General features: G+C 44.2%; 1 protein-coding gene across 1 annotated transcript in view; it reads right to left on the reverse strand.

The window, feature by feature from the left end:
- Window positions 1–1,233: 1,233 nt before the first annotated feature.
- The window catches only part of tyw1 (tRNA-yW synthesizing protein 1 homolog (S. cerevisiae)), a 48,033-nt gene continuing 23,777 nt past the window's right edge, over window positions 1,234–25,489 (reverse strand). Inside the window, exons 12-17 of the mRNA XM_034603469.1 lie at window positions 24,873–25,050; window positions 22,250–22,385; window positions 18,428–18,538; window positions 9,258–9,425; window positions 1,366–1,586; window positions 1,234–1,333 (exon numbers count right to left, since the gene is read on the reverse strand). Coding sequence (XP_034459360.1) covers window position 1,333; window positions 1,366–1,586; window positions 9,258–9,425; window positions 18,428–18,538; window positions 22,250–22,385; window positions 24,873–25,050 — 815 coding nt within the window. The 3' untranslated portion in view covers window positions 1,234–1,332. The remainder of the gene's footprint in view (window positions 1,334–1,365; window positions 1,587–9,257; window positions 9,426–18,427; window positions 18,539–22,249; window positions 22,386–24,872; window positions 25,051–25,489) is intronic.

Below are 25,489 nucleotides of genomic sequence, written 5' to 3' on the forward strand. Positions count from 1 at the left end.
TGTCTATTCACCAAAGAGCTGGGAGACGTGAAGTCATGAGAGGATTCAGTACCTTCTGTAACGTACTAGAACAAAGCTGGTTTCAGACATGAACTCTGGAAAACTGGGTGCGGACATTTTCCTGAGTCCGGGACGTTCAGGCGAGGGGTGGAGCCTATGTACAGAACATCGACAGGCGTCAGGACTTTATCGTCCAAAACTCTCTTTTGTCTTTGTCTTAACAAGTTGACGTCTTCATGTACAGCTCATATTTTTCATCCTGAGATATTTGAATTCTTGTGAATTTTCCAGATATACAAATATCTGGAGCCACTCAGATATTTGGACATCTGACATCCCACATCCGACCCCTCTGGAAAATTTCAGGAAAATGTGGGTGCATGACTGAAAGCAGCTTCTGATGGCTTTGTTTTCCTGAGACTGAAATCCCCCCCCCCCCCCCCCCCCCCCCTACTTCGTCAAGCAGTGTTACCCAAAGTGTTTTCAACATCAAGATACTGAAATAAGTCAAATACAATCATTATAACGTTGGAATGTTGTGTAATATAACCCACTTTCTACTTATGTAGAGCAAACCTGTACGACTGGTGTAAACCGTCTGTGGAAAGCTTGAACGTTCCAGGCTCGGAGCTTTGAAACCGAGCGAAGCCGACGCTGGATGAATGTGCAACAGAGCAACAATTGTACTGGGGGTAAAAAAAAAGAAGCAAAACACAAAGAGCGCAGTGAGAAGAAGCCTGTTTCTGTAAAGAGACTCTCCCAGTGGAGATGCAGCTTTGATGCTCCTCTCTCACTGCGGAGGAGACGCAGCCACCGTCCTAATGAGTAGGTGGAAGAGCAAAAGGTGTCCGGGAAAGATGTGCAACTCCCACGGAGGAGACGGAGGAGAAGTGAAAGAGACGCTCCTCACATGCTAATCATGTCCTGGGCTATAAACAACACACCAGAAATGAGGCTGATGATGTGGAGGCTCCACCAGGTTCCACTTCAACCGGGTAAAATCTCCCCAAGTGCTGCCAGACTCATAAAGATTAAATCAAGAGACATTTATAACAGTGACTCCTTCAAACGGAAAGAGAGGGAGAACATCTATAAACATGTACGAACAAAAGAAGAAGCAGGTCAAAATAACCGCGAAGGGGAATGTAAGGGAGGAAGTGAGAGGGAAGTGTCTGGTGGAGCCAAAACGATTAAAGATCAAGGGACAGAATATAAGTGCAGATGGGAATGAAAGCAGCTGTAAAAAAGTACCTGTCCACTCAAAGTGAACAGGAATAAAATCATCATTGAGGCTTTGCAATCAGTACCCGCTCTGTCCATCCTCTCTCTCTCTCTCTCTCTCTCTCTCTCTCTCTCTCTATCTATCAGCATCCTGAGATGTCTTTGGTTTTGTTGCGTCGTTGGAAGCGCGTGTCCGTCGGGTCGAATCCCTGCTCGGAGGCTCCGAACAGAGCCCAGCCGGGGGTCTTAGCGGTGTAGTCCAAGGCCGAGAAGCTCCGTTGGCCCCCGCTCTCCTCGTGGGCCCGGACTAACTCCTGGAAACGCTCGTAGTCGATCCACGTCCACCACTCGCCGGCCACCTTGAACTGAAAGCACATGAGAAGAGTAGAACAACTTATTAAAGATACCTGGGATTCATTTAAAAACCTGTTTTATAACCAAATTAGAGCAAATCTTGTTTTTAGAAACTACAAAGAATCCGACTGGATGTTTTAATAATGAACCACAAAACCAAAGATACAACAGACGGCCTTCAAAGTAAGTATTTTCAGTGCTAAATAATTAAGTAATTTATTTTAGCTTAATGGATATTATGGTCTGCAAAATGTCACAAATGATGAAACAGGTGAGTTACCACAAATATAAAGTTTGTATCTGAAGCCTGAAGGAGAAAACGAGATCATTACCTCAATCTTTAGATCGAACACGGTTATGAAACTCAGAGAGTTTAGAGTATATTTCACAAACAGATAAATATCAGTCCTGTAAACATGTCAGATTTTAAGATCCATGAATCGTCCATCAATCATTTATAACACTTATCGTTCTGAGGGTTGCGAGGGACTGGAGCCAATCACAGACACGACAGACAAGAGACAAACAACCAGTCGCACCTACAGACAATTTACATTCGCCAATTAACACGACCCCAATCTCTATGTGTGTTGTGACTGTAGAAACCAGGGAACGTGGAGTAAACCTGCACAAAAACAGGGAGAAGATGCAAACTTCACGAAGAAAGACCGCGGCCAAAGCGGGATTCAAACCAGAAACCTTCTTGCATTGAGGTGATATCCATGAAATATTCAGAGGAATCAAGGGAAATTTAGAAAAACGCTGTATCTTGCAATGTTCCTGGATCCTTTAACTGCACCAAACTTTAATTTAACACTAGCTTTTCTGTAATCCTGCGAAATAACAAACAAATGCAGATGAAATTATAACCTCCTGACAGAAGTTAAACGTACAAACAGAAAAATGCTGTTTATTCCAAATTTAAACAGAGAATTTAAAGACGAGATGAAGGAGGCAGAGCGTCTTGCTCCACATCTGCCACTCGCTGTTACTTTAGCCTTTTTTAAAAAAAAACCAGCTCCACCTCCTCCCTTCTCCTCACATCTTCTCCTTCATCAATCACCGTTTCTTACTCCTTCACCCGATTCGCCATCCATCATAGTAAAGAGAACAAAGGAGGGCGAGCAGCCGAAAAGTGTCTGCTCTACTGGGAAATACTGGGAAGAAACAGAGAGAGAGCAGGCCGAGCAGCGAGCGAGTTACACACAACACGTCCTCTCAATGTTTACTTCTGTTCACGTGCAGCAAAAGTTTTATCTTTAAATGCTCCTCGATAACTGGAGCTCCCTCTCGGGATTTGTTTGGATTTTCTCGATGAGCTGCAACCGGATGAAAAAATCTCATGAAGCCCGTCACTGGGGATGAGCGTTGTGCTTTTAGCCTTCAGCCTTTAAAAGCTCTTTCAGGTTCACGGCAGCTTTGGCCCGACCCCCTCGTGTCCACATTACATTCTGAGAAAAAGACTCAAAATGACAAAATGTTCTGACTCACATTTATTTGCCCAGTTTGCACCGAGGGAGTAACGGCACAGAGCGTTTGAATGCTGGCCTGCGTCTGCCTCAGCCATTAGAGAGAGAAGCTTCCCACTGCATTGCTAATGAGGCCTGAGAAGGGGGAGATTAAAGCAGCATCTACTGGGAGTTAATGTTTCTGGTAATGAGAAGGGCTAATATTTGCTCAGGCAGCATCTCTGCAAACAACTTCGGTCTCCGAGCAACAAAGCGGAGCTGCTCTGTGCAGAGAACAAGACGGCCTGTTGTTTCCACTAACAGGGACTTTGCTGAGGATCAGCGAGGATGCTGAGGGCAGCGTCTGCAAGCGAGCGCCACGGGAGGCGCGCTCACGTCGAGGCACACGACAAAGAGCTGAACCCGACTTTCACACACGTCTCCTGTGTTTTCTTTAATGAAAAATAAGCGTCTGAAAGGGAGAGGTTTCTAAATATAGTGTGTTCTTTTGATTAGTCATTAAAATATCAACGCTAACTGTGTTAAAGGGAATCATTTTATTGCTTATAGCTAATTGAAATATTCATTAATTTTCAGGTCAGTGTCATTTTCTTATGTTTGGACAGGGAGACAGATTTATGTTGGACATTTCGTTGCAGAACGAGCTCCAAGACAAACTGTAGAGGTTAGAGGACGAGAGAGGAAAGACCTTCAGGTCGACTGGTGGAGGTGAACCAGGAGGAACTTGGGGAATATGTGAGAACACACGTCTCCTCCCAGGTGAGAAGACACGTCTCCTCCCAGGTGAGAACACACGTCTCCTCCCAGGTGAGAACACACGTCTCCTCCCAGGTGAGAAGACACGTCTCCTCCCAGGTGAGAAGACACGTCTCCTCCCAGGTGAGAACACACGTCTCCTCCCAGGTGAGAACACAGCAGTGAAATACCCGGGAAATTCCCAGCGAGCGAGTGGGCGTGTTGATGATGTTCTAAACAAATATCTCAGGATGTAAAAGAGACAAAACAGACAAACTACTGAGGATTGATCTTTAGAGCTTCTAAACGGTCCCGTCAGTCTCTCAGTCTGTCAGTGTGGATGCTGAATTGTGTTTGTGAACTACAGACAGTGTGTCTGTGCCCCGGCTCAGCTGACAGCCGAACATCTGCACCAGCACAGCAGGAGGCTAAGAGACACAGTTTGGCTCCTCACAGTGATCTGAGAGTCAGGGAGGTTTGTGTCTTAATTGTGTAGATGTGTGTTGTTTTCTCCGTACACAGTCGAAGCGAGACAAACAGAAGTGGATGGAAAATAAGAGGAGAGATGAAAGTAGAACGAGGGGGGAGAAAAGCAAAGATGGAGAGACGGCTGATGTGCTTCCCTGTGATGTGTCTCAAACTCGGCTGTTATGCAAGTTAAAACCTGGAGGATTCTCGTCCTGCTGAGGAGACGCTGAAGACACTTAACAAAATAACTTCAGACGTTCTCAGAAGGAACCTAAAAATGCCTCCAGCTCCCGAACTCTGCTGGATTATTGATGTCCGCCCGAAGACAGCGGCGTGCTGGGTTAGACACACACACGCCTCTGTAAACATTTAAACATTTAAACAGGCTCATCCTCGACGCTCCAGTTTCTGATTACGCTTTAATTTCCGTCTTATTCTCACTTTTCCCTCTTAACTTCTGCCGTTGAAGAACTTCTCGAGTTGTGATACATAAATTCAAATGATTCCAAGTGCTGCTTTTAATCCTGTACTTGACTGTAAGTGTTAACTAGGCGTGACTTGTTAATCATAACTAGAGATGATCTCACTCTTTTCTGTTTCAAAATGTAATAGAATTGTTCTTGTAGTTTCCTTCAAGCTCATAAAAGAGGATAGAAAATGTGGATCAATCAAATTCAGGAGCAAGAACAATAAATACAATAGAATAAGTAGAAAAAATACACGTTAATCACACTGATGTATGTTTATGTGTTTATGTTTCTGATAAGTTTGGGTTTACTTTGTTATTTGATGCTGTAAAAACAGGGTTAAACTTCATGATTGACAGCTGAGACCCCCCCCCCCCCCCCCGATACTGAACAATGGCAGCGGACGCATCTGGGATATTTTTACTTCAATTCTGGACAGTGGGAGGAAGTGGTGACGTGTCGTCCATCTTTGTTTTCAGTCCATGATTCATAGTCATTTCAGCTCAGATGTTAGATCTTAACTTAGGGTTTCAGGGGATTTTAACTCAGCGTCTTCAACAATCAAGACATTTGACTTCATGAACTTGAATTAACACCAGATCTGATGCGTGTACTTCATCACACAAAACCCATTAATGCCCTGATAACATGTACATTAATATTTCCATATTGGACACAGAGAAACAGAGAAACACACAGTTGAAAAGGTTTTAATTTGAGGTGCAGTGTGTGTGTTTGAATCTGTTTCTTCTTAAAAAAGCCTTTCACAGGTTCCTCAAACGCCTGAGAAGACGAGTGTGTGAGAGTGTGTGTGTGTGTGTGTGTGTGTGTGTGTGTGTGTGTGTGTGTGTGTGTGTGTGTGTGTGTGTGTGTGTGTGTGTGTGTGTGTGAGTGAGTGAGTGTGTGAGTGCAGAACGCTGTTCATTCTCCTCACGGTGGCTCAGCCCCAGATATTAGTTAACAGGCAGACAGATCCCGCCTCAGAGCCCCGAGCACTAATACTGCAATCTGTGTGACCGCGTGCAGGGAGTGGAGAGAGATGGGAAGAGAGGGAGTGTGTGTGTGTGTGTGTGTGTGTGTGTGTGTGTGTGTGTGTGTGTGTGTGTGTGTGTGTGTGTATATTAAGAAACACTGACAGTTGTAGGCGAGAAGGTGCAAATAAATTGGTCTAATGTGTCTAAAGCAGTCACACAAATGGCCACATCTATATTTGTGAAGGTGAGAGAACGATGATAATGAAAAGAGAGAGAGTGGGGAGGGGGGGGGGTATAAAGAAGGTGTAAAATCAGTTCAGTGAAACAATGATGTGTCCTAGAGAGAAGAGAGAGAATTTAAGTCTTTCTAACAGCGTCTTGTCTCCTGGGACTTAGTGTGTGTGTGTGTGTGTGTGTGTGTGTGTGTGTGTGTGTGTGTGTGTGTGTGTGTGTGTGTGTGTGTGTGTGTGTGTGTGTGCCATCAACAGAAAGGTACTGATAGAGATGATGATCTTTGAGTTAATGTAAGTGAGTGTATCTTTACAAACCAGAACTGAATCTTCAAATGGCATTTTGGAGGAAAGTGTACATCTCTGCTGCAGCTCTGTAAGACTAGTCTAGGATAGCAGAATGCTAACATTCACTAACCAGCACCAGACACCATGTACAGCTGTGGCCGACGGGGGATGTCATTTATTCTGCAGGTATTCAGTCGACTGACAAACCGAGATGGTCGGTGCCTCAAGCTGCGCTGCTGGCGCGGCTATAAATAGATTTCCTTTTATAGAAGTTCCCCTTAAATGTTGGATGTTTACTATTTCCAGCCAGAACCAAATGAATTGAAGCCTGAGTTCATACTGTCAAAATGAAGAGAAATCATTATCATGTTTTTATTATCTCTCAATTGTATTTGTTATAACCTGATAACATTTATAACTGGTATTAATTTGTGAAACCAGCGTCCACATTGAGATCTGATTGTTTGCTTCATTCATACCTCCTACTTTCATTTGCATAGGAGAAGAAGAAGAAGATGGTAGCAACACTTTTCCAATTGGTCTTTTCCTCACTCCATCCACGAGTTTCTTAAATGAGGAGAGGACTGAGGAGAGGACTAAGGAGAGGACTAAGGAGAGGACTGAGGATAGGACTGAGGAGAGGACTGAGGAGAGGACTGAAGTGAGGACTGATGATAGGACTGAGGAGAGGACTAAGGAGAGGACTGAAGTGAGGACTGAGGAGAGGACTGAGGAGAGGACTAAGGAGAGGACTGAAGTGAGGACTGAAGTGAGGACTGAGGAGAGGACTAAGGAGAGGACTGAAGTGAGGACTGAGGAGAGGACTGAGGAGAGGACTGATGATAGGACTGAGGATAGGACTGAGGAGAGGACTGAAGTGAGGACTGAGGAGAGGACTGAGGAGAGGACTGAGCTGAGGAGTGAGGAGAGGACTGAGCTGAGGAGTGAGGAGAGGACTGAGGAGAGGACTGAGGAGAGGACTGATGATAGGACTGAGGAGAGGACTAAGGAGAGGACTGAAGTGAGGACTGAGGAGAGGACTGAGGAGAGGACTGAGCTGAGGAGTGAGGAGAGGACTGAGCTGAGGAGTGAGGAGAGGACTGAGGAGAGGACTGAGGAGAGGACTGAGGAGAGGACTGAGCTGAGGAGTGAGGAGAGGACTGAGGAGAGGACTGAGGAGAGGAGAGGACTGAAGTGAGGACTGAGGAGAGGACTGAGGTGAGGAGTGAGGAGAGGACTGAGGAGAGGACTGAGCTGAGGAGTGAGGAGAGGACTGAGGAGAGGACTGAGGAGAGGACTGAGGTGAGGAGTGAGGAGAGGACTGAGCTGAGGAGTGAGGAGAGGACTGAGGAGAGGACTGAGGAGAGGACTGAAGTGAGGACTGAGGAGAGGACTGAGGTGAGGAGTGAGGAGAGGACTGAGGAGAGGACTGAGCTGAGGAGTGAGGAGAGGACTGAGGAGAGGACTGAGGAGAGGACTGAAGTGAGGACTGAGGAGAGGACTGAGGAGAGGACTGAGCTGAGGAGTGAGGAGAGGACTGAGGAGAGGACTGAGGTGAGGACTGAGGAGAGGACTGAGGAGAGGACTGAGGAGATGACTGAGGAGATGACTGAGGAGATGACTGCTTTGTGTGTTTAAATTGCTGCCTCAGTGGATTGGAATGTTTGTGTATGATTATTATTTCTGTCCAGGTATGTGAATCGACAACGTAATTGCATTTATAACAATGCTTCCCTGCCCATCAATCAGATCACAATGTGTCCTCAATGCATCTTTCATGTGATCGTTTCCAACCCTGATCCAGGATAAACACATTTAAAGGTGTAAACGATGATTTCTTTCCTGTTAACCCTCCGAATACGGCTCCAACACAAAGAGCCGGCAGGTTCCTCAGAGGTAAATACACCTGTGAACTGCTCATTGAAAAGAAAAAAAAACATTAAATAAAACCAAGGCGAGTTAGTTTGGGTGGTAAAAGAAACAGTGATAAAACATCACTTATCATTCATGTGTGTCTGTGTTTGTAAATGTGAATGAGTGTGTAATCTGTTCTGCCAGTGAGAGTCAAGACAGCAATTAATCATCATTTGTTAATCATTGACGGACAGAACCCCCCCCCCCACTGACTGAGGCTTTGTGGGGCAGCGAGCGGCTGCCAGAGCAAACCACTGATTCATATTTGGAAAGGAGAGGCAGAGAATTGATTATCTAAATAACACAAAAAAGACTAAATCAAAACACAAATTTAAACAGTCACTTTATGAGCCGTTTAAATAGATAAAGCTCGTGTGTGTGTTTGTGTTTGAAAAGAGCCGATGTAGAATCACAACAGCTGCAAAGAGGATCACCAGCTCATCCACTGTGTGTGTGGAGGCTGATGCAGTGTCCACCGTCTGCGTCCACTGATAACACGGATAACTTAGAAATGCTAATGTGCAGAAACAGCAGCAGCAGCCAGCGAGCTGCACTTAGTAAATATCCATCAGACTGAGGCTCCTACTGAACACACAAGCATCTACACACTAGAAGGAGTCTGACACTACAGGTAATTAGTTTTACTGATCAAGTAGTTGACAGTAAATAAACAACAAACCTGTATTTTTATTAGAAAGTAAGAATTTAAGCTTCTGATCAATAACTTGTTTTAAAGTCTAAACTAATAATCTATTCAAACGTATATATTCAGTCTTATAAATAGAGGAAAAACGCTTTATTTCTTTATCATCAAATTGCTTGGTTTGTCATATCAACAGTCAAAAGCTCAAACTTTACGAACACAGCGGACTAAGAGAATTCTGACTGTCACATTTGAGAAGCTGGAACCAATAAATTCTTGGCACATATTTGACAAATAAGATGCAACATCTTATACACAGCAGAACAACAAGCCGTGTTCCTTACACTACCAGGTCGGAGCTAGCCAACACGATAGAAGCACGTTTGATCCATTTACAAGCTCACATGTAGCGTTAGTTGTGTTTTAGTGTAAACGCCGAACATGTGTGCGTTTGGTGTTTTTATGTATGAGCTCACCTGGAGCAGCGTTCTTACCTTGGTGTGTGCGATGAGCAAACAGTTGGAGTGCTCGTGCTCGCAGGCGATCTCGTACTGAGGCAGCATGTCGGCGAGCTGCTGGACGAAGGCGACCACCTCCTGGTGCCAGGGGACGTTGGCCATGGTCAGGGTGCTGGCAGAGCTCTCCCCACAGTACGTCACCCCCTGGACAGACACAACATACCGTGAGCAATTATGGAAGCGTGGAAACTGTGTTGCAGTAGGATGATGGTGAAGGGGTCATGAATAAGGAGATGAAATGTAGAAGTCTTTAGGTAAAGAGGTCTTTAGGTAAAGAGGTCTTTAGGTAAAGAGGTCTTTAGGGAAAGAGGTCTTTTATTCAGTCTGAAGTGTATCGATGACAAAAAGGCTTCATAAACTGACGATTATCGCCAGTATATATTTTCTGAGCTGACAAATAATCTCTGATTCGACCGCTGACAGAACTGGAGGAGGAAGTGAAAAACCATCTGGCCCCGGCCACGGAAATCAATCAAAATAGCAGCTGAACGCCGGGTGTTTTCTGATCAATATTGGCCAATCTGTGCTGTGGCTACAAGTGATGAGGGGGGGGGAACAGCTCCCTCTGGCACGGACAAACTATTGATGAGTCGGGCTGAGAGCAGAAAGGTGTGAGGGAGCCATGAGGAGAGTGCGTCATTAGCCGAGCTCCCGAAATACACAGCGAAAACACACTGTGAAGACGGCAGATACAACTGATCTGGAATCGGTGGAAGCTGCGAGGATTTCACTTCAGTGTCTGTTTGAGCTTCAAGATGTAAAACAGCCTCTCAGAGTCTCGATAAATCTGAGCGATGAAAACACACACATCTGATTATCACTCATCTGAATGGTCATGACGTTAATATATTTCCTTTCTAATGTCAACATAGAATAAAAAACCCTTATCCCACATTTACTTATAAACTAAATATTTTGTTTTTTAAATGTCCACCACATGAAGAAAAACCCAACTGGCCTTACTATGTGTTTTTATTTGTATTTAGATTAACATGAATGTTTCATGTGATTTAAAACACAAGTTCAATAAGACTTTATATTTATTGCATTTCTCTCATTTCCCTCTTGTTGTTTACTTGGATGTGATGAAAAAAGCCCCAGGGCGTCGCAGAGAAATATTCAAACAAACAATCTCTTGGAAAAAAAATAATCTGCCGGGGGGGAGATAAAGAAACGAACGTTTCCTCGGTTCTCCTGAGCCATACACCAAAATCCAATAAGCCTAATTTACAACCCATGAAAACACTGGTTGGTCTCAGATGTATTTACCTGCTTTCACCGTGTGCCAAAACATTCTCACAACTCAATCCCCGTCTCTGATTGGCGTTGATATTGCCAGACCGCAGCCGTCGGGGACCTCTGACTCTGCTGGTGAACTGCAGCCGTTTCTTCAGTAAATTAACCGCACATGTCCTGAAGGGCTACTTGCGAATTCACCTCACAGAGAAACCTGACGCAGCTCTTTACTCTTTCGGGGTCGAGTTTGGAGAAAGAGAAAAGGGTGCAGCTCGGGGTAAAACAGGGCGGGACGTTGGGCAGAATTTATGAGGGACCTTGGTATTATCGGGTTTGCCTGGAGGCCCCGCTGAATAAAGATCAAGTCTTCAGGCCTCTATAAATCACCAGGAATGGGCCGGGCAGGAGGAGGAGAAGATCTTTGAGATATACGTGGGGAGTGACTGCATTGAATCATCGAGGAACTGTATTATCTGTTTACAAATAATGCTTTGACTTTAAGGGGAAATCATAAATGCTGATCCCCAAGGCCCCCCCTCTGTGCGTACATGCCGCTACACCAAATTTATCTCCAGATTTACACCCTTACCAAAACCCCTTCTCCCCCTCATCCCCCCTCTCTCTCTCTCTCTCTTCCAGAAATCCATTCCTCCCTCAGCGAGCGAGGGAACAGAGGCAGGTAGCTGCTACTGAGATGATAAATCACACATCGGACGACAATCGGACAGCGGATGGTAAATTGCCCGAGCAGAATGTGTTGCACCGCACAAGATGATGGACTAATAATTAATGGGTCAATAGCAAGTGTCTCACTGCTGTCGAGGGAGGACACACACTGACACATGCAAAACATCATTTCTACACATACATCTTGATCAAATGCACGGACAACCCTCATCTGTCTGCACAGTCTGTGAAGGTGGAGGAAAAACGGAATAAATTGGGAGGAAAAATACACAAGAATGTAGATGCAAGTGAGAAGATTATTTCTGACTTGCTTTGGTTCAACTTGTCCCTTTAGCACGACATGTTTGCTGCAAATCAATCAGTTATTCTGATAAGTTAACTTTAGGCTCCCTTGAAAAATGTGACATCCGATTAAAGAAAGTTAAAAAAAAAGTTGTTTCCAGCTCGACCAGGCCTCTGCAGGGCCGGAGGATCACTCGATGAGTTAGTGAGTGTGAGAGTAATGTGAATCATGTGCTACAGTCTTCAGAGTCTCCAGAGCTCGAGCTAATTAAACACCTATGGGAGTGTTGGATGGAGATCTGGAAAAAAAACCCGTCATCAAAACAACAACTTGAGGAATATCTTTTGGGAGAATGGTGTTTATACTTTCGTGAGCGCTTCAGGGCCTTGGAGCGTCTGTGCCAAACACAAAGTCCCTCTTCAGGTGCATTAAGGTGGAGATGATATTTTTATCCGTCACCAATCTTTATAATTATCTTAGAAAAACCTGACTGAGCCGGTTCAGTTAGATTTGCTATACTCACATTTTCCAGTCGGCCAACGTCAGCACAACAACCGTCTCAACAAGCCAACAATATATACACGCAATAAAATATAATATAATCAAAGCGCAGGTTTCTGGGTTTTCTGATTTATAGAGTTGAATGACTTCTCGAGGATGCCGACCATTATATAAGCAATATGAAATGACAGAGAGAGAAAATGTGTGTTTTGCTTCTGCTCCATTCTTCCTGTGCGTGAACAGAGTGGAAAATGTGAGTGTGGCTTAATGATACTGACATGTCAGTATCTGTGTCAAGCCCACGACCGACGGGTATCTCTGATTACTTGTCCAATCCAATGTTCCCTGCTGTCTTGTTAGTGTTGCTCTTTCTCCAATATAATGAAATGCCGTGAAGTGATGGATCAATACACACTCCTACGCAAAATCCTTAATAGAAAATCCAGCCAAGTCTCGGGGGACGACTTAGTTCCAGAGGAGTGTGTTTTACACCACTTACACATTAACAACACATGAAAAAACACCAAAATGCTCTAAGCAAGTGGTTCATTACATAAGCAGCATTAAAACAGTTGGTAGAAACAGTAAATGAGAAATTTGGTAAAATGTGCTTAACGTAGAGGTAAAAACGAGGAGGAGGAGGAGACAGAGCCGTGGATCCTTGAACTGTCACATAACTCGTCCAGTTCCATTTTTGCACTGATGGCAAAAAAATTGCTTTGACATTTACAACACATGATGGACTTGAGTGAAAAAGCAGATTTTAACACATCGAACAGAGGAAAGAGGAAAAAGACAGAAAGTAAGTTGGGCGAGAGTAGACACAACTGTGTGTAGTCATAGGAGACAGGGCCAGGGTGCCATGAATTAGAAAATAAAATATATAAAGCAAATGATGTGCAGAGAGAATTAGTAACAACCTCTTCGGCTGCAGGATGTGTGAATCTAATGTTTCTTACATTTCTATTTCTCTGTTTCTCATCAGTTCTATGGACTGTGTGCTTCTATCCAGACTGTTCACTCAATCGACAGCCAGATGCATAGACTACATGAAAAGGTCAGAAGCAAAAGTGCAAGAGTGGCTGAAATAGCAAGTCAGACTGGTCTTTCTCTGTTATGATGATTAATGCATTTTTAGTTACCCGTCAAAATCAACGATCTTTACCAACCTACATCCCCCAAGCAGCTTATGATGCCGTATTGTTTATTTCATTGTGCTGCAAATCGCTCTTCACAGTGATATTTCTGACGGTCCGGGAAACACAGAGATGCAGGCAGGACGTTTGCATGAAGGCAACACAAACAAACATGGAGGAGAGTGAACAAGGTGATTTTGAACATGAGGACTTCAAAACTAAATGAGAAGCTCTTATTTAAAAACAGCGTGAATTCTGTGTCATCAATGTGGTTTGACATGGACATGAAAACCGTACTTTAGAAATGTATCTGCAGACCAGACCACTCACTTTTACAGAAATCTGTAACTTGGTGTTTTGCTCTATTGCTGCACTGTTAAACCTTGGTTGCAGCTCTATTTGCACTATCATCCGTAAAGTGTTTACCGTCCACGCAGACAGACAGACCTCCCAGTTTCAGCTGCAGTTGTGTGCGTATATACCCACAAGTGGCATGTAAAGCAGTTCTCTCTCTGTCAAACAAAGTGAAAACATAACCTCAATAAACAAAACGCCAAAGAATCACGAACACGGAAAAAGTTAACAGCTGTTGTTGTTGTAACTTGCATCTGCAGCGATAAGGCCTCAATTCAAACGTTGGAGTAACAATATGCATCATCTGGATATGAAATTACTATTGATGATGATGAGATTCTGTTGATTTTGGAGAGTCCAAACCACACCATCAGATTTAGCCTCCCCATCCCAAAGTCAAAGCCACATAACAACGGCCTGCGAGCAGACTCTACGCTGGCCAGTGAAATAGAACTGGGTCCCATTGGGCTCAGTTTAGGAAACAGATGTCCCGTCACCAGTGTCCACGCCACCAGCCAAACCACAGCAGGATTCACGCTTCTCCAGGCGGCTTGTGAGAAAACCAGCTGTGACTGTGGGCAAATACATTTCAGAGGATGGAGAATGAACAGAAAGTGAACTGAAAACAGATCTGTGTGTCGAGTACAGGCCACAACAGGATGATTGGTAAGAAAGTGGGTTTCTCTATAGGAGCTTTACTGCCAGGTCAGCAAAAGTGCTAAAAACACTTCATTAGGGGGGGAAAAGAAAAATATCTTCACACACCTGCATACACACAACCACAACAACACACAAACACACATTATATAGTTGTCTGCTGGCCCATGAGAAAGTTGTTGTGCCCGCCCACATGATCTGACCTTCCGACTGCAGGAATCCCTCACTACGGCCCCAGTTCCCTTATCTCATTAATTTGAAGAGAAAACGTATATAAACTTCTGTTTGTTTTCCGACTGTTGTGAAAGTTTAATAAGGATTCTAGTAAAACTTGTGTAAATGTTGGTGTGAAAGTCTCTGGTGGACAAACTTTTTTGTAATCAGCCAGATTAAAATCAGCCAAATGAATGATTCATTTGACAAATTGTCATCTGTATGTGGAGCTTAATGCAAAGTGAACGGTATCCAGCAGAAATGAGTCAGCTTTTATTATTCAAGTAAATGCAAATGTGCAATACAAGCAAATCTTTGGAAAAAGATAAACTAACGAATTCCTCAAAACAAAAATGTAATCCTTTCTAATCCTCATCAACAATTAAGAAAATGTCACTCTGCTGCTTTTTAAAATTAAAATAATCTGTGTGAACTGGAGCTTCAGTGGGAATCAGCAGCCCGAGGTGAGTGTGGTATATCTCCACTGGGCTGTGCATAGTGCTGCAGTGCTGGCAAACCGAGAACCTGCAGGTAGTTCCACACGGTGAACAGCGAAATCAATAGGCTGCTCACGGCAACAACTGCCACTCGTGCATTCCCCTGCACATTTCTAACAAAATAAAGTTGAGTCATAACCATTTCTGATGTGTGTGTGTGTGTGTGTGTGTGTGTGTGTGTGTGAGCTCTTATTTCTGCACCATCAACACTGTGATGCAGCACCAGAGGGAAAAAGGAAGAGGACGTGAACAACTCGCTGCCGGGTGCCACCAAGCAAATGTCAACAATGTGCATTGAGACAGAAAAACAAAGACACATTTTACTCTTTGGTAGACGATCGTTTGGTCGACATCAACATTTGAAAGTTTGCACAATGAGACAGGAAACTTCAATTGTCAATATTAGGCTTTATCGTGAGTTTCAGAAAGGGGGGGCACTGCAGCAGTGTATAATATGATACAAATAATATGCATTTATAACAGAACAAAATGTAAACTTACTCTAGTCGACCACAAGTTGTTATTCTGACCCCAACATGTGCACTGAGAGTTAAACCTTAACCTGCATGTTGTCTTTGTTGGACAAAAACAAAAGTCAAAACATTTCTGTTTGTTGGTAAATGCATGGGACTATATACTGTATAAGTGTGTGAGTACATGCATGGGTGATCAGGCACACTTCAATTAATATCACGGTGGACGTTACAATTATCAACACCTAATGAAGATTGTCACCAATGGTCCAGCTTGACGGTTTAATTTATTGTATTGGTCACTGAACCGTGTCTTAGATAATGTTTGTTGACGACATCAGCCACACCCATGTCTCTTTCTCAGCCGCCCCCCCCCCCCCCCTCATTACCACTTGTTGCGTTGTCCTTGAATAAGACACGTTATCCCCGATCTGCTGCTGGCCCACAGATAAGACTGTGCTGGTACTGGGCAGTTCTCTGGTGTGATAATGTGTCAATGTCTCTTCACAGTAGTAATCACGGCCTGGATGAATGAAGGTTAAAGAAGGAGATAGCTTGGAGCAGTGAGGTCCCGGCAGAGGAACTGAGGTGTGCTGTGGATTATGAATCAGAGGGTGATTCCCATGTGGGGGCTCTGAGCAGTAAGAGGTGCGTCATGTATGACAACTTTGTCTGTGGGAAGCCTCTGCTCTTTACAGCAGGACGTTGGGCATGTGGGACACGTGTAATGGGTGTATTCATGTGTAAGGAGGGTGGAGCCGATCACCTGTTCAAACCAGACCCCCTGCAGGACGACTGCATCTCAACTTTGGTTCACTTCCAAGGTCGGGGCTCTGATCCCCGCAACCTGAGGTGGAGCCCATTAATTATGCTGACCTATTTCTTTTTCCACAGTGTTTCAAATGAAGAGAGGATAAACTGCACCACACAGCAAATTCCTGTGGTTTTCAGTGTAACGAAGCAGAATACAAATCAAAACAAACAACCAAAGTTCCAAGTCTATTCCCCAACGAGACCATATATCAACAGGCTCTGCAGCTACTGCATATATGAAGAAGCACAGTCCCCCTAATGCCAGAGGCTCCCTGAGACAACCTCACCATAATTGAAAAACCGTGTCAGACCTGCCACAGACAAATTAATAGACGCACTGCAGCACGTTGAGAGCTGGGGACAAAGAATAGATCGAAACAATGAAATTAAAATGATGCAGTCGCACCAGGCGGAGAAGCAAACACCGACCATTGTTTCCAACGTGAAGCCACTGAACAATACAGGCTCCTGAATTCAATTCTAATCCACTTTAAAAGGAGCAAATGGTCCTGACAAGTAAAGTCTCGTGTGAGGAGCAAACAGAATCTGCTGCAGTACGATGACGGGTCCAAAGCAGGAAGTCTGCGAGGAGAAGCTGAAAAAGTGACTTGAATTAGATCAAATCGTGTTTGAATATTGATTTTATTTAGATCTAAAACCATAAAATGTTACAGCTATATATATTATAGAAGTTATAAAGTATTACCAACTTGTGCCACCACTTTTTATGTTAATATTATTAATGCAGAAGAGACAGTAGAGGGATTAAAACAAACCCTTTCACTGTCATATACATTCAGACCGGATACAAAGATGGACGATAAGACGGCTTCCTCCAAAGTGAAGCAAAATCCCCTTGATCGCCCCCTGGTGGCTGGCTACAGTGTAGCTCATAAACCCGCCTTGACATGGACCAAATTAAAATCAATCAATTACTTATGTGATGCTATAAAAAATGTGGTGAAACATCACGATTAACAGCTGAGACCAACTCGCGATTGGCCGATCGACCTCGATACCACAGCTCCTTCCCCTCATTGCTACCATGCACAAGGATATTTTAGCTTTATTTTAATATGAGAGGTGAAAACGTGTCATCCATCTTTATAAACGGTCTGTGGCTGAGATAGATAGTTTTATTATACAGCTTCTGCTAAGGATGAGCACTGCTTTCACGTGTCCTTCCCCCAAAACCTATTATTTAATTCATTACCAATCCACTGTGCTGTGAAAACATGACAGATCTCCAGCCCCCTCCCTCTAGATAATAAGTGCTCGATAATAATAAGTGGCTTTGAAACTGAACCTCGTAAATCTCAGTGAATGAGGTTTTTCTTAAATTCGGAGGAAGATTTCCCCACATACAGGCAAGAGGAGCTGATAGAATCTGTTACTACTACAGCGACTTCTGCTGCTGCTGCTGCTATTATTACTGGAATCAAACCTCGATGTGACTCTAAGTAATGAACACAGACTGAGGCGAGTGTGTCACTATGACAACCACGGCTCAGACTGCCACCAGGTGCTCCCTCCCATACTATTAATACCTCCTCCGCCAAATGAGCGGCATAAGGTCGCTGTAGTTCACAGCCCACTATTCCAGTGAATTATGCCGCTTTTCTACTGACACATATTTGGACACAGAGTCTGGCTCCATAAAAGCCGAAGGGTGTTAGCATAACAGCAGTGCTGGCATTTGGCGCGGAATAAATATAGATGTCATATAGGTGGCATTGTGTAGGAGGCCTTGTCCTTGGGAGGAAGTAAATTAAGAATTTGCCGTCTCTCACAATCTAACAAGCTCACAAACAAGTCTCCTTACACATAAATTCACCAGCACGGAAAGAACCTTGAAGTTCCTACATCATAAAAGCTTTAAATTACTCCTCGGCTGTTAGTGAGAGGAATAATGATATGTGATATGATTTGTTGTGGCTCTAATATTTTAAATAAAAGCAGAAATAGAAGCAGACCTTGCAGAAAGTGAAGCTTTGAGTCTGGTTGTTTGCTCAGCATGTTCCCTGGGTGTTTAAACTGGTGGGGTGCCAGAGTTACTGATTCGTTTAGTTTCAGAAAACTCATTAAACGAGGAACAAGTGTGACAAGCTTTGATTTAGGAGGGTTTACTCCAGACACACATCAAAGCTGGGTACAAAAAATAATGAGAACAAAGACACAAATTTATTTTAAAAAAAGGAAACAAAGAGATTTATTGGTCTTTGAAATATGAAACATAAACTGAGAGGGGGGACGGAGAAACAAGGACAGATACAATGTTCACAGGGCCGAGTCCTACCTTGACCTCAATGAAGTCCGGCTGACCCACAGAAATGAGCTCCGAGTACGACAGCATCTCCTCCACGTTCCAGGCCTTCACCAGCGTCAGCCTGTACACCGTCCTCTGTCTCTGCACAGGGGGGGGACAGGAGGTGGACAGGGGGTGGACATTACAACCACATTCAATTAAGTCACTTCCATCTGATTAATCAAATAATTCAGACAGAAACATGAAAATATTAATCCTAATGCAAGTAGCGTTTAACAAACTTCATCTTCACAACTGAATTCACACTGTTGTGTAGAATAACCACCCTGTTGTTGTATGTGCATCTTTTCATTGCCGCTTGTTTGTTAATTAGCAGGATTTCGTAGAACCTACTGAACCGATTTCCATTAAACTTCGTGACCGGCTGGTGCACGAGCCAAGGAAGAAGCCATTAGATTCTGGAGTGGATCCAGATAAACCAGACTAGATTCCACTTTCCTGAACATGGTGGAAAGAGGGCGTTGGCCTTGGCAGAAGTCTGCGCTCTCCTGGTGCCCTTCAAGTTCATGAAGGCAACTGAACGTTATGGTTTTATTCCTTCTGAGGAGGAGAGGCTATTTAAATTCACTCTGACAAACATTATAGGACCCTGGGCTATATTATTTCAGTGACATCGTATTTAACCAACAGGTTAATGCAAGTATAATGTATAGGGCTTTACATAAAAAAAAAGAAGATATTAAATAGGAGTATTTATTGGAAGATACTTAATATATACAGATCTGAATCAAGGCCAAGAAAAGCAGGTCTTATATGAGCCCATTCCACTTTCCCCCGGGTGAATGAACGGACTGAATAGATCCCGGCTCACGGCTCAGCGGAGTGGATTCAGGATACTGTTGTTACTGTGTGGCACCAGAAAGAGGATTATTGAGAATGTGACTGAGAGGAAGAAAGGCATGAAAAGACGAGCAGAGGAGATGAAAGACGGGGGATTGTGAGGACAGAGGACATGAAAAATGGATGATGTAAAGAAACTAGTAAATGACAGGGGGAGAGGAGAGTGTACTCTTTCCCTCATTTGTCTCCCCCCCCCCCTCTCTCTCAGACGCTCTCACTAGAAGGTTATCTATAACACTAGGTCCTTTCAGCCCAGTAGAGTAGGGGGATAATTGGCCGGTGGAAGCAGGAAGGTGATGTATTTCAAGCTGCCTCTTTTCTAAATCCGACACCGAGGGACAACTCTATCAGTCCCACTGAACCGCGGCAGGGAGGCCAGGTGGAGGAGAGCTGGCAAAAATGAGAAGAGAGAGGGATAGACGCTTAGGAAGGATGGAGCCAGAGAACCACCGTGAAATGGAGACGTCTGGAGCAATAAGAGGCGGACCGGAGGTGATGGGAACAGAGAGGTTATTTTTAGAAGCTGGGAAGCGACACACCGACATATTGTCAAAGTGAGGTGTACACATTCATACACACAATTAAACGCACTACCCTCGGGGACGTGCATAACTAGGTTGCCACTTAGTAGAGCGCATAACGCTGCCGAGGCCCAAGAGTCCCCTCAAATGTAATCAAGCTGCACCACACAATTCCAATGCAGAGAAAAAAAATCCCTCTATCTCGAATCCACACCACATTTGCATGGGTTCTTTTTTGGTCCATGTCTCATTCTTCCAGTAAGGAAATCAATTCAGCAGGTTTTGCGTAATCCTGCCGACAAACAAACCAACCTTTAAAAAGGGGCTTAAACAAAAAATACAAAATAAACGTAAATACAGGTGGACGGCGTGGATATGACCATACCACTAGGGGCGCTCTCACATCTACCTTGTTTGGTACGGACCCCTTAAACTTTTAAGTTTAGTCCGAAACAAAATACCGGGTGTGAACGGTTCCTCGGACGACAGTCAAGGCCAGCAACGCAAAATGTTGTAGCATTACAACATTAGACAATAGAAGAGGAAAGATCTAAGTTAAAGGAATATCAACATTAGGTTTAGTGTCAACTCGCGTGACGTCACTTGGTATTTTGTCTAGCGCCATCTTGTTTTTATCGAAACCATAAGTAAGTATATTTGGTAAAGTGGGGTAAAGTGCAAGCTGTCAATCACATGGCAACCACGCCCCGACACATACAGTGCGTTATCGTCTACCTGACTCCAAACGGGACCATAATTTACCAAATGAACATCTTGCTGTATTGAAGAATTGTTTACTGACGATATAAATCAAGTGAGAAGTGAGATTTCTATAGAAACTGTTGGTTTCTGCTGGTCATTCAAGAGAACTCATGGTTTGCAGGCACTTCCACGTTGGCGTTACTTTCCAGTATTAGGCTGGAGTTAGACCAGTGCAGCACGGGGGGGGCTCACAGCGAGAAGGACCTTGATTTGAACCTACAAGTTATTTCTGTGTGGAGTTTGCGTGTTTTCCCCACTTCTCTGTACTCTGGCTTCCACCCAAAGACATGCAGGTTAAGTTAATTCGCCTAATGGATGAAGGTTTTGGCTCATCAACACATATCATTTACAGTAATTAGAGTCTAGATTGAGGAGGCTGCTTAGAAGTGAACGCAGTCCGTTCAGGGATTAATGTGGAAGGGATCATTTACAGTAATGACCTTTAAATGACCACAGACTCGACTGGAACTGAACATCTCAGCTTCCCAGTGGCTGGTGTTTAATGTGAGGCTACTGATTATCTTAACTCCGAGACGTGGTGTTATTTCTGGTGCACCGGCACTTGCTTGTTGGCCTGTGGTGAAAATAGCGATCTAGATGCAATTAGGGTGCAATGATCCGTCACCAGTGATTTGCCTCGAGCCGAGCGAGTCACCAGCACCTCCAGCTGAGTGCTAATGAATTTGTCCGTTGTTTGCTAAAGACGCCGGCTCATTACAGGTCGGTGCAACAGAGGCTCCCTCTGAGAGACTTCACAGCCCACATGTTTCCCAGGCTCTTTGTGGCAGTGGCTTTTTTTTTTTCTCATTCTGGTTCATTGGAAAAGCACACGAACCAAAAGGAATTGATTTGCACATGCAGCGTAGTGGTTAGATTCAGCCTGTGATGACGGACCTTCCATCTATTTCGTGAATGATAAACAGGACTGCAAGGTTATTGGATTTCCTTTTCTCCTCAACTGCTGTGGGGGTATCTGCAGGATCCTCTTTGGATGTGGCATTTCAACTCTGATTTCAACGCCAAGACAAAATGTTAAAAGCTTTAAGAATCAATAAAATTCCACCCTAGAGTCTGCACAGTAGGCACAGGTTGGCAAAATAACCAGACCCGGGAGAACATAACTGTGACAGAATTAATATTTTCAAAAAGCTCTGAGATCTAAATGTTAAGTCCTAGTTTTGGTCCAGCTTCCTAACACAAGCACAGATGATTTGCGTTTACATTTATCACGTGAATAAGGAAAATGCAGGGAGCTGATGGGACCTGAGAATTCAAACCTGAACAGCGTGTAAACAATGTATTTCCCGGTTTTATCCCAGTGTGTTTCACAGAGCCCCATGATATTGTAAAAACCTACTGGCGATACATTATTTATGATTATGAAGTCATAACTCCAACTACTTGGAGTGAATCCACACAAAATCTACATGCACTGGCACTCACTCTGCATAGTTTAGGCATATATATATATATACATACAAGGAGCTTTAGAATTTTACAACTGCACAACATAGTTTTGCATAGTTTATCTGGGTGAATATGACTGAGCAGACATATGTCTTGAGTAGCACTTAACTTTGGAGTCGCATACAGTTCAACTTCTTGTTCACATGTTCACATCTCCTATCTCCTGTGTCTGGAAATCAAACTACCATCGTGGACAACCTACCTTCTCTCCCAGGGCCTTGAGGCTGTCCAGGAAACGTGGCCAGAAGTCCTTGAAAAGCGGCCGGTCAATCTTCTTCAGGCTGTCTCTGGTGCTCGCGTCCACACTCACGTATAACTGGGTAACTGGCACCAGGGTCCTGGAAACGACAGAGGGAGGGAAGATAGGAATGAGAGAGTTTGAATGATAAAGAGAGTCTGGCAAGAAAAATCTAGATGCATTTGAAAAAAAAAGAAAACAAACATCTCTCTGCAGTTCGGTCACGTACAAGAAAGTAAACATTTGGGCTGAATATAAATTTGTCCCGTTCAGATCCACTCAGAATATCCATCTCTTTTTGTTTTCATTCATTAACATGAAGTCAAACACGTCTACTGAAAAAAACAGTCATTACAAAGGGGGGATGAAGGAAGGGGGGGGGGGGTTAGAGAAAAAGGTAGTTGTTGAAAACTAATGAGAGCTTCTAAATATATTAATTTATTTGCATGTAGCTGCACAACCTTTTAAAAGCAGGAGGAAGCATCGGAGGAGTAAACAGAACCAGAAAACTACAAGATTAACACGACTGCAGCAGAAAGAGCACCGAGTGTTCTTAGATGGGAGAAGATGCATCTGCTGTGTAAATTATGTAAAGATGTAAAAAATAACCAATTAGCCCAATGAGCATCAAGAAGGAAATTAAGGGAAACTCTGTTCTTTCTTCTGCTTTCTGAAGAATCACTTCCATTGCTGTACTGAAATATGGAGCCAATAAACTGAAACAGCTCATCTCCAACCACGTGGCTGCGGCCGACAGGATAAAGAAATAGCTGACACCTGCTGTCCTTGCCTTCAACCTGCTCAATGAGGACACACGATAAGTCGGCCTGTGACGGTCTAGTTAGCCGACAGATCCCATGTGTCACTTTATGTCTCGGTGACAAGTTGCAAGGTCTCAAGACAGAGTGGCATCTCTTGATGGGGGGGGGGTTAGAGGACACAGAGAGTGACAGGGTAAACATCTGGACATGAAAGATTAATGTTTATGTCAAGCAGGTCCACAGGCATTCATCATTTTCTGTCTAGGTTCGGTGAGAGACTGCCTGGGGATGTGTAGGTGTGGACATGTTCCCACCGGTGACAACACCAGTATTAAAACTGCACATTTTACAGGAAAAGATGTTCAGCTCATCTGTGGAGCTGACTGAGATCTTTAATGTTTTAGCCTCACTCCTGCAGTGCACTTGAAGTCATATGCAGTGTTTCCCATTAATTACCTAGACCATGTTGGGTAGGTGACTCCTGTGTGAGTTAACATTAAAATTACATCTGCTTCCACATGTTGTCTTGTGCTGTTCAGTGAGTTCTTCCAACACTGTGATGGGAACAAGCTTTGTTTTATTTATCTCCTCCACAAAGTGATGTCAGGGAGGCTCCGCACCACAGGGCTGTGTCGACAGAGCCCAGTGGGGAGAAGCTGCAGTGTTGAGGATAATGACACCTCGAGGTCACTTCAGTGTTTCCTCCCCAGACACTAAACTTCTCATGTCGACACTCACACACACACACGCTCTTGCATCTAAAGTACGACGCGTGTATGTATTTGCAAAGCGTCCACCTGCTCCACCTGAGGTTGTGTCGTCTTTTATGAATTTTTCATGCAGTTACTTTGCATGTGTCTGTAGGAGATGTGTCTGTAGTGAACTCTTCCGTCAAAGAAACCCTGGTTGAAGAAAGTACAGACAGGAACTCTTCTACCCGCCTCACTACTGGCAAAGCAGCCGTTTCAGTGGAGTCACACTATTCGTTTCACAGACAGCACAAAACGAGGATAGCATGTGTGGACTGCAGGTGAACTTGAGATGCTACATCTCATGGGAAAGAGCTTTTTTATTCTTTGAAAGATGTGAGAGCGCATGTGGAGCCAGCAGCATGTGGCCATTAGAGAGAATGCATGTTTCAGCACCGGTTTCAATATTCGGCAATTATGGTGTAAAGGGACAGTTCATCTAAATTAGAGAGAAAACATCTCCCTTACTCCTTCCTGCCATCTGGTCCTGCCGACAGCTTGGGCTTGACGAGCCAAGTTTTGGACGTGTCCGCCCCTGAAACTGAATCTTGAAGCTAATTGAGTTTTACGTGTCCTGCTCGAAGCACCAAGGGGTGTAATCTGACAACGTAGAGCTATTTACAAAAAAATAATTGTGCATTATAAATAACATCATTCAAAACTGTCATAGGACACAAAACACGTCACTTTCACACCGACCTTGGACTGGATCAACCTGAGCCATGATCCGGTTTGTTTGTTTTTAGGAAACCTCCGACTTTCGGACCAATGCCAGGAAGTTGATTATGAGCACTTGAGCTATTGTGGAGTTCTGCGCCTAAAGTTGGTGAAGCAGTGTCACAATGATATCATAAAATTAAGCAGTTCAAATGTCCGCCCGTCTACAAACCAATCAATGTCAAGTATAGGTAGACACAGCCCATGTCTGTGATTCCCAACTCCTCCTCCCCGACATCAAAGAGAGAGGCAGGAGAACTTTAAAGACATGAAAGAGACAGACTGGGACGTACAGCACGTTTGGAAAGTAACAAACAAGTTTTATCACCCACAAAAACAACATCTCCGTTCAGCTCTTACCTGATTTCCTCTGGAAACTGTGCATTTGTGACCAGGAAACTGGAGATGCGTTGGGAGTGGAGGAGGCGGATGAAGGTGTTGATTTCGGGGTACATGATTGGCTCGCCCACCAGGGAGAGGGCACAGTGCTTGACTGCCAAACCCTCCTCGTAGCGCTCGGGCTTCACGCCAGGCACCCCTGCAGGGCGAGAGAGAGAGAGAGAGAGAGAGAGAGAGAGAGAGAGAGAGAGAGAGAGAGAGAGAGAGGTCAGTGGCTGATTAGATGACGGTTGTGAAGTCGATTCCACCTTTGACGTCGTCATTGTCTCCCAACAGTGAAATCAAGGGCCTCACACGCAGAAAGACCAACACTGCCGGGTTGGATAACTGCGGGAGGTCAGACTTTAAAGAGAAACCTCATGCTCATGAAAAATGGAGGGAGTGGATGGGAGGGGACGGGGAGGGAAGGGAAGACACAGTATATTAAGTTTGAGCTTTGGGAGTTCGGCCCAGAGCATCTCTCTCCTTCTCTCTCTCCTTGTCTCTCCTCTCTCTCTCCTCTCTCTCTCTCTCTCCTTCTCTCCTTCTCTCTCTCCTCTCTCTCTCCTTCTCTCTCTCCTTCTCTCTCTCCTCTCTCT

Source organism: Hippoglossus hippoglossus, chromosome 13, assembly GCF_009819705.1.
Source record: "Hippoglossus hippoglossus isolate fHipHip1 chromosome 13, fHipHip1.pri, whole genome shotgun sequence".
NCBI lineage: Eukaryota > Metazoa > Chordata > Actinopteri > Pleuronectiformes > Pleuronectidae > Hippoglossus > Hippoglossus hippoglossus.